The following is a 9318-nucleotide window of genomic DNA, read 5'->3' on the forward strand; positions in this document are numbered from 1 at the left end:
CATTTAGCATCCAATATGAATACCACCTGTCTGGCTACCGACCTTGGAAGGAAAAGTGTGTGTATAAGTGATGAATTAGCATTAGCTCATTAGCAGAAGCCAAGCCACTCAAACAGAATGTGTGGTACTCAAATGTTTTCAAGTCTTGCTTTCCACTAACATGACTTATTGCTATGCCAATTATATGCTTCCCCCCCACACCATCTCTCGCTCTCACATGAACACACAACACACAAACTTGTCAAGCTAGGATATATGATTCAGTAGATTTTGTAGTACTGTACACCATTTGTACGCAATCGATAATCACGGAACTGAAACTTCCTAGAGTTGTTTTAGAATTTTATTTGAAGTGTATTTGCATACACTTCAGGAAGGAGGCCAAAAGGCATGATGCCTGACGAGGGCCTTCCTTCCTGCAGTAAGCAGGTTGCATCTGGCGCATACATACAAAAGAACTAACGCAATTAGCATAGTACTCATGTGGACACTTGTTGCCATAGTGAAAAAAAAAAACAATGAAATCCACGAATAAAAACCATGAAAAAAACAACAGCAATACCTGAACTTGAAGCATTTTGCACACAAAAATATACCAAACCATCACATACCATAAGTGCTGAAACAGCAACCTAAGATAAATGCATAAAAAAAGAAAAATTGCAGAGTGCTTGTTACTCTAGCTGTAGACTTGTTAGGCAGATACAAGCTGTAACAATACATAATACATGGATCTATACACAGCAAATAAGCAGTTTTATTCACATAGCACTTGTTTACTATTAGAAATTTTCAGTAGATCACACAGCATACAAAAAAATCATGCAGTCAACTCTGCAATCACATTTTTTATATTTCTTGATTTTTATTTTCATACAGGCAGTCATAAATGTTTCTGTTTTCATTCAAAAAGGCAGTCATTTGGTATCTAATGGTTTTAAACCCGTAATTTGTTCTCGCTTGGTGATATCAATTTTATGGTACCTCTGCTGTTGCAAAAAACTCAAGTTCACGATAAATTATGTTATATGTCTCAAGAGCTAGCCGAAGATATTTTAACTGAAATATGGTTAACAGCCTGAAACTGTTCCACAACGGGTCCATGCTTTCTAAATAACGTAAGTTAGCAGCAGCTCTAATGGCTTTTTCTATAGCAGAAACAAAGAATTTAAATTGGTTGGTGTTGTATTGTCCCATGTCAGCACACAACAATGAAGATGCGATTGAATTAAACTGAAATAAAGTTGTTCTTTTAAGCCATTATAGTAATAAAAGCCTAAATTTGTTTAGGAGACCCACTGTTCGCAAAATTTTCTTTCTTACTTAATAATATGCTCGGTCCGCAACACGCATTCATAAAATATGACTCCAAGGAATGTTATTGATTGTACTCGTATAATATTTGAGTTGTATATGATTGGCTCATCTTCTATGACTATTTTTATCACTGAATATTATATTATTCATCTTCTTGATGTTTAATTCTAACCTGCTGGCACACAATCATAATGCTAGGTTTTTCTAACCACAGATTTGTTCTATTTGCTGCATAGCTTGTAAACTGGGGTCATTAAAAAAAACATTTGTGTCATCGGTGTACAAGACTGCTTCAGAACAAAGAGGAACATTAACAATATTATTTATGTGGAACAGGAATACAATGGGACCTAGTATCGAGCCCTGTGGCACACCAATGCGTATAAAGCCGTAGCTGGAAGGCATGTCATATAATGATCGCGAATTGCACTCTGGATGACAAATAACTTTAAATAAGACTCAGGTCGGAGCCTCGTATCCCACAAAATTGTAATTTATGTAGTAAGATTACGTGAAGAGAGTCAAAGGCTTTTCTTAAGTCTAAAAATAGTGACTAGGCAATACACTGTAATAGATGTCACTGCCCATATAAAGTGGACAACATCACTGAATTTTTACAGCATACCTCAAATGGGTAAAAATTTAAGACAAAAAAAAGGCAGACCTGTAAGGCTATTAAAGTTGGATGAGTTGCATTGGTGCAGCAGTTTTTGTTAGCAGCAGTATGCAAGCTAAACAAAAAGCAAGAAATGATTCGTATAAAAACTTTTATTGACCACATTTTATGTGTTCTTGCCTGTGAAATCTGCACCGATATCTGCATGATTAAATTGGCATAAACCTTCAAGCATTTAGACAAAACTTTGGAAACCAAAGCCAAAACCGTGAAAAGATGAAGTATTGTACACATGACACACCTAATATCATGGTTGATTTATGCTCTATCAGGTTTAACATCCCTAAGTGACTCAGGCTATGAGGGATGCCGTCGAGGAGGGCTCTGGATAATTTCGACCACCTGGGGCTCTAACATGCACTGACATCACACAGGACATGATCTTCTAGCACTTCGCCTCCATTAAAATGTGACTGCTGCAGCTGGCTAATTTTCATGGTGTGTGCTACTGTTTTGTTTACCACTATGCTTTACAGCTCTGGCTTGAAAGAGAGAGAAGCGGGCACTTTTAAACCGAGCAAAGAACAGCCATGTTTCCAGCAGAGTTGACAGAGTTACAAGCTTTTATAAAAGCATTAAAATAATTCCGAAAAGGACAAATGTGGATACCCCATTACAATGTGCCATAACCTCCAGCTGCACCTGCTCTGCAATAAAAGAAGAAACAGCCCCCCCACATTGTATAAGCAATGACATAGGAGTACATTTAGCCAAAACGCAGCCCACAAATTCAAGACTCAATTTGCTAAGATCAATTGCAGCTACTTGCTATTAAAGACCGCATCCAGCAGCTTGAAATGCACTTGATGAAAGTTATTAGCATAACAGGCTCACCTTCTCAGTTTGGCCTTTGAGATTCCTGGCATCATACACACTCGCCACAGTGGGGCCCTGCATAAGTTTAGAAACAAGTCATGAAATTCCTGCCACATACTGTTGTAATGGAATCTGCCCCTAAGCACTGATATCTATAATCAGGATAGAATACCAGGGTCATTAATATATGGTAATATTAATATGCTTAACTTCGTTGGGGATCATTTAAAAGACAGTATGAAAAACAGTCAAGCTTTGTGCCTGCTGGTGATCTGCTGGTTAGTGCAATTTTTCCGCCAAATTTCAAAACCTTAAAGGAACACAGACACCTAATTTTAGTTGCTAGTTTTCTTCTTTCCAATTATGCGTTAGACATAAGCATACATGGATCACCACACGGTATTTGCCGACGACCGCTAAATAGTTTGTAATTGCATTTCTTCCCCATGCTGTTTTGGTTTCAACAACCAAATCATGGCTGTGACGTGTAGTTGGTGTTTAGGTCACATGAGACGCACAAAAAAAAATTGCAGTATATTCACTGACACGTAGTTTTAATTCACTACAACACTTAAGCCAGCCTGTATCAAGAGCTTGAATGGCAATAAACGATGTATCAGCACTTATATTGCCATCTTTTTCATGCCTCACGTGACGTAAACACTATAGCTACACGTCGCAGCCACTGTTTGGTAGATGAAACCGAAACTTAAACATCATCAAGAAGAAATTCCATTATAAATTATTTAGTGGTTGTCGGTGAATACCACTGGGTAATCCATGTATGCTAATGCTTAACGCATTAATTGAAAGAAGAAAACATGCAAGCAAAAGTTTGGTGTGTGCATTCCTATAATCTTGTCAGCTCTCTATGAAAGAAATAGGCTTGAACTTTTGGGAATATGCTGAAACAAGCTTTAGTGTTTTGTGTATGTGCGTAACTGTGAAATATGTAACAGCAAAAGTTTTGCTTTTCCAAGAAGGCAGGCTAAAGGACACATAAATATGGGAATTAATCATTTTAAAGGCTGACTAGTCTTTATGTTATATGGAACAGGTTTCCCATTTATCACAGTTACAAGTGAGCTCTCGCTCCCATGCAAAGGACAGACAAATGAGAAAAACAAGATCAATGGTCCAAACTGTTCTTTAAGCACCCGCTGCTAAATATGTAGCTTTACTATGACTTCAACAGCCTGTGGAAATTATCAGAAGACATCATAGTTAGACTTCAGTGCAAACAGATGAAGACGAAAGAAAGGTGACCGCGCACACACCACCTAGTTGTGCTGAAGTCTAACTATGCGGCCACTCCAACTTACCCAGTTTAGCATGCTCTATGGGTGAAACAAGAAGCAAAACTGATCATTCAAAGTAAGGGCTCCAGCCTTAGTGTTTTGGTATTGTGGCTGGCTTTTTCTGAGAATTGTGGTCCTTGAAATACCATTCCCACTCATCAGTGACATATACATATATTTTGATGCCATTCTTGATGTAGTTTGTTCAACATAGTTACTGCATTTACTGCATATGACAGAGTAAGAGTATAAGAAACCTTGCAGTGAATTTGTCACCATTATGCATGCAGTAGTATGCACAGGATTTGAATTGGAAGCATAACATAAATTTTAACAAAGTAAAATGAAGGTAGGTGTCAACAGAGCAAACCATAGGCTTACTAGGGTGGCAAACTGGGCAAGTTAATAGCAACCAATGCAAAGCAGCACAAAAGGAATGATGACAGCAGTACGGAAAGGCAGTACGACTACTGGCATGAGTTCCTTCAGCAGCCTTGTTCTGTTTAGACGCCAGAAAGCATTCGGCCGCCTTGCTCTGTTTAAAAACCAGAAAGCCAGCTACATTTGCTTCTCGCAGATGAGCTTTCACAGTGCAATAAACCTTTTCCCCTATTTAGAAATGAAATTACCCACAACCATATATCTATTTTGCAGATGGAGCAAGGACCATAACAGCTGAGAGCGAGCAGTGCAATGCGAGACTGACTGACAGATTGGAGAAAACAAACAACCTAAAGCTAAAACTCTAGTGTTCGTATGACTGACACTTTCTGGTATTTCTTCAGCTCACATATATACAGGTCGCTGCAGACATAAGTAGAACACATTTCTGAGACCGAAGTGCCTCGTAACACTTGTCCATGGGGCATAGTAAGCTGCTAAAGCGGAAGGAGCCCTAGACTAAGAGCCCCTCCCAGTTTAGGGGGCACAAAGCTCTTTAGTGAATAAAATGTTTACCACCACCACAACCACCACCTAAGGAGGCATACCTTGCCTGTACTTGGATGTTGCAGAGGCACGTTTGCTCGACATCATAATGTGCCCTAAAGTTGTTAACTGCCCAGAGGCCAGTGCAGTCACATTACAGAGTTGCATTCTGTTCACATTTAATGCGAGCAGTACATAGGATTACAGCCCTCATCTTCTCAGAGATATCTCTCCAGTCACAAAGTCACCTTGCATCCTGCTAGTGCACCTAAACACTTAATGTACCCTCCTTGCATGTTATAGTGGTATCGTACACCATCACCAGAAGGTTAGGATGTTGCTGTGACACTGCGTTGAGTGAAGATGATATTGGAGTAAGTGCTGGTGCAAGTTATGTTCCCTGTCCCTAGCTGGCAAACCTCCCACTATACATATATTGCCAAAAATGCAGGGTAATGATCCCTGTACCTCCCACTATACCCAGTTTTAATTAGATCGGAAACAGGTTGACCATCCACAATATAGATGACTTCACATAAGAGTACATAGGAAGGCAGGCGAGTTATTTACTGATAAGATGAGTGTGCGCGTGTGGGTTACTGAGAGGGAGTGTAAGAAATGTGTGCTCTCCCTCACGCACCCATGCCTGGAGGCGCTTGCGCAGCTCGCCGTGCCGTTCCCTCAGCTGGTCGGCCATGAGCTTGAACTGGTCACGCTCGCTCTGGCACTGCTCCAGGTCACGGGTGAGGATGAGCAAGGCCTCCGCCTTGCTCTCCAGCCGACACCGCAGGACACCCATCTGCATGCCGGAATGTACAGCAGAACAGACCTCCTTAGGAACTTCCCAATGATGGCCTGTCACGAGCTACCATAATCTCTTCCTTGCCTTAATCAACCTCACCTTCCCCTCGGAGAAATTCTAACACAAAGGTGAAAGGATTAAATCACTCAAGCTCAACTTCAAAACATCTTTCTTTGTAGTGATCGAGATATATGTGCGCATGCATAAGTGCATGTAGTTAACCTGAGGCCTCAGTTTTGGCCTTTATATTTCTGTTCTGTCAATATAACCCATGCACAGTTCATCATCATATTCAGGATAATGTAGTGCACAAGATTTTTGGTTTGGACTGAATGATTGGCATAATGATCAATGAATCTTAATGTGCCAAAGCAGCGCTATATGAGGCATGCCGTAGTGGGGGGCTTCATGTTAGTTTCAATCATGTGGGGTTCTTTGCTGTACAGCAACAGTTAAGCTGCTCACAAGAAAATTGGGTCTGAAATCAATTTCATTCTTTATGACAAACCACAGTTATTTGCTCCTCCTGAACTCCGGAGAAACTTAAACATAGGAATGTTGCAGCAGCACACCAGAATGGTCCTGACATTCATTTATGGGGTTGTTTTCTAGGGTAATCCCAGCACAACGCACTGAACTGGAAAGCTACAATAGTGTATTGCCTTGAGAAGCATGTAAAAATGAAAACATTTTAGCGATGACACTGTTTGGCCAAGCTCTCTTACGCCATTAAAATGAAATTATCTGCATATAAATGTGTCACAGTTCTGGCTACGGTAAAAGATTTCTTAAGCATTGTAATTTTTCAACAGTGCAATTAAATCTATCGTGCAGATGGTGCATTTCTCTCAAATTTTATTTTTTGGGGCAAATGTACAGTGACCCATAAGCCAGAAGTACGTACTACATATACCGACTTATAGGGACTCCCCTCTATTTTTTGGTTTTAAATTAAATGACATTCATTCTGTTTCTGCCTGTGTATACTGCTATGGGTTGATTGAAAAATACTGTGCTAGTCTTGTAATTAAGTCGCACTCACCTATACAAATTTTATGTTTCTTCAAACTTCACAATACTCTCTTTCGGTTACTAATTGCCCTCATACAAAACATCGGAGCATCATATATGCCATAGTTATGACCAATAAACAAATTTCCTTTGATGGTGCACGTGTATGTGTGTGTGTGTGCGCGCGTGTGCGTGTGTGGTAGGACGTTGAGTATAGACTGAAAATGCCGACCTGATTGATTTGCACGTAAGAATTCTGCCTAAGCCCCTCAGAACCCATGCTAACTTGTTTTATTGTTTCGCTTTAGCTTCTCTTCGTGCTTTCTCGCTTTTCCGTACAACGTCCTCCTCAAAGCAAGCTTTCCTGCCACACACGGCCCTTTATTGTAGCCGTGACAACACTCGTGCGACGTGCGGCTCACCAATTAAGCAAGATGTATAAATGCGCATTAGCGCGACACAGACCAACTGTAGTACAAGATCGTTACCGTTTTTCCTGTCCAATACCGGTCTTCAAACACAGCTGTATGTGAAGTAAGCCGATTAATTATTTTGCCCTCGATCGCCGCGAAGATCTGCGCACAAAACTGACAGCACACTATAGCTTTGGGGAGACTTCCATGCACACTGCAGTGCTGACAGAGTTCAGCGCTTCGGGATAACATGAACGATGCCTTTACATTTCCGCACAGAGCGCAGGGCACTAACATCGATCCGCACTGCAGATGTCCCCATCCGTTTTATCTGAGCGAGATGCTAACAGATGTGCGTTACGCGTTCCCGAACGCGACCGTCGCACGGATCGAGCGGCTAGCTTCGACAACCACACTGACATACTTGAGCGACCCGCAACAGCAGTTAGACGATGGGCGATCGCTCACCCGGCCGCACCAGCCGTGACTGTGTACAGCTGTTGGAGCAGCGGATATGCGCGCGCCGGAATCGGCGAGTCTCCGAGCGGGCGATGTCCGGAGAAGAGTGCGACTCACCTCGCTGACCAGCTTCTGGTAGTCCTGCTCGAGTTTGGCGTACTTGGACGACGACATTCTTGCTCTGCTAACCTAAATTTAAGAGACGCATACAAGCACAAGCGCGGGCCGCAGTTCCCTTTGGCAGCGGCGACAGCCGCGCGCACAGCAAACACCGCTACACAAGCGATACAGCTGTGGCGGGTACCCTGGCAACATGGCACGATTCCGAAACTGTTAAACAGATCTTTTCCGTGGAATTTCAAAGGGCATTACAAATTCTGTATAATTTAATTACACACGCCGTAAATGCTGGTCAGCACTGCCTAAAAATTATGTTTATATGTTGTTCTTCTCACCACAAGGCAACTATTAATGCTCCAGAACAGGCCATTTATTATATTAATCTAGCAACGCTGCACTTTTTTTTTAAACTTTTTTGTTACGTTTAGGCGGGTAATTTAACGGTCTAACCAGGGTCCAACAGCTCTGATGAAAGCATCAAGACCATTGAGCTCCCCCGGTAGAATTAACCGCACCGCGACTTAATAGAGAATTACAGCACAGTGCTAAGCCACCCTAACAGCGCGATCAACGGCACATGTGCGATCCGCTACCGTGAACCGCTTCCGCGAGGTGCTACTGCGCGTGCGCAGATCGCTCTGAGAGCGCCAGATGGCGCCACGGGCCCGTCGTCTGTCATCTGTAGTGTCATGTTATAGAGGCTAGAAGTTTTGTCAAATCTTCTAGCCTCTGTAGTGATGTGTAGAGTCATATGTGTCTACGCCTGCCGCGTCGAGACCAATCAGAGCCTAATCAGGGGTCACGTGCCACTGTGTCAGTGGTGCCGCGCCTTTGGTGGCGCTCGCGAAAGCGGGTCGCGGATCACGCTATGCTAGCCTATAACTCTTTAATAACTCGTTATCTGCCGTTCCTGAACATGCACGCTAGCCCAACAAAGCATCCGGTGAGCGCAGCCTGGAAATATCTTTCTCTGACGAAGCACCTGCTTCGTGAAGCGGCGAAAGGAAAGGTAGCGGATGAATACACGATTGTAACCTTGACAACTAGTTCGGAAAAAAAAAAAGAGAAACAGGACAGATAAGGCCGCGCGGAAACCTTCGTTCGCGCTGCTTGCAAAACAGCTTGCGGAGTCTGTGAAAGATGCCTCCTCGAGGCGCGCAGTACACGCTGGTCGGGTTTGCTCCAGACTTGGACTGGAGGCCACTGCGCTTCGTTCAGCGAATTCCGCCGAACAGGATATGCCTGGCCTGTGGACTCGTGTGCAGGACGACTGCACTGCTTCCCTGCATGCACTTGCTGTGTCAATCTTGCTACGAGCACTGCACACTGGACGGTGAACACGTCTGTCCTTTGGACGGTCACTACTTCCAGGACAGAGACGTCGACTGGAAGGAGACCCCTACCGACGAGATATTGAGAAAACAAGTAAGCGGGGATGAACCGGCTGACATGAACGGCAGAAATATGTTGTCCTTTTGT

The 9318-nt window shown here is 42.8% G+C and overlaps 1 protein-coding gene across 2 annotated transcripts in view; it reads right to left on the bottom strand.

Moving 5' to 3' along the window:
• The window catches only part of LOC144124815 (coiled-coil domain-containing protein 149), a 30490-nt gene extending 22467 nt beyond the window's left edge, over positions 1–8023 (bottom strand). For both annotated transcript variants that reach the window (XR_013313282.1, XM_077657713.1), the window contains exons 1-3: positions 7837–8023; positions 5675–5833; positions 2828–2884 (exon numbers count right to left, since the gene is read on the bottom strand). Coding sequence is in view for 1 of the 2 variants with exons in the window: in XM_077657713.1 (XP_077513839.1) it covers positions 2828–2884; positions 5675–5833; positions 7837–7893 (273 nt within the window). In the remaining variant the exon portion in view is untranslated. The remainder of the gene's footprint in view (positions 1–2827; positions 2885–5674; positions 5834–7836) is intronic.
• Between the last annotated feature and the right edge of the window lie 1295 nt (positions 8024–9318).

The sequence above is a fragment of the Amblyomma americanum genome, chromosome 3 (assembly GCF_052857255.1).
Source record: "Amblyomma americanum isolate KBUSLIRL-KWMA chromosome 3, ASM5285725v1, whole genome shotgun sequence".
In the NCBI taxonomy this organism is placed as follows: Eukaryota; Metazoa; Arthropoda; class Arachnida; order Ixodida; family Ixodidae; genus Amblyomma; species Amblyomma americanum.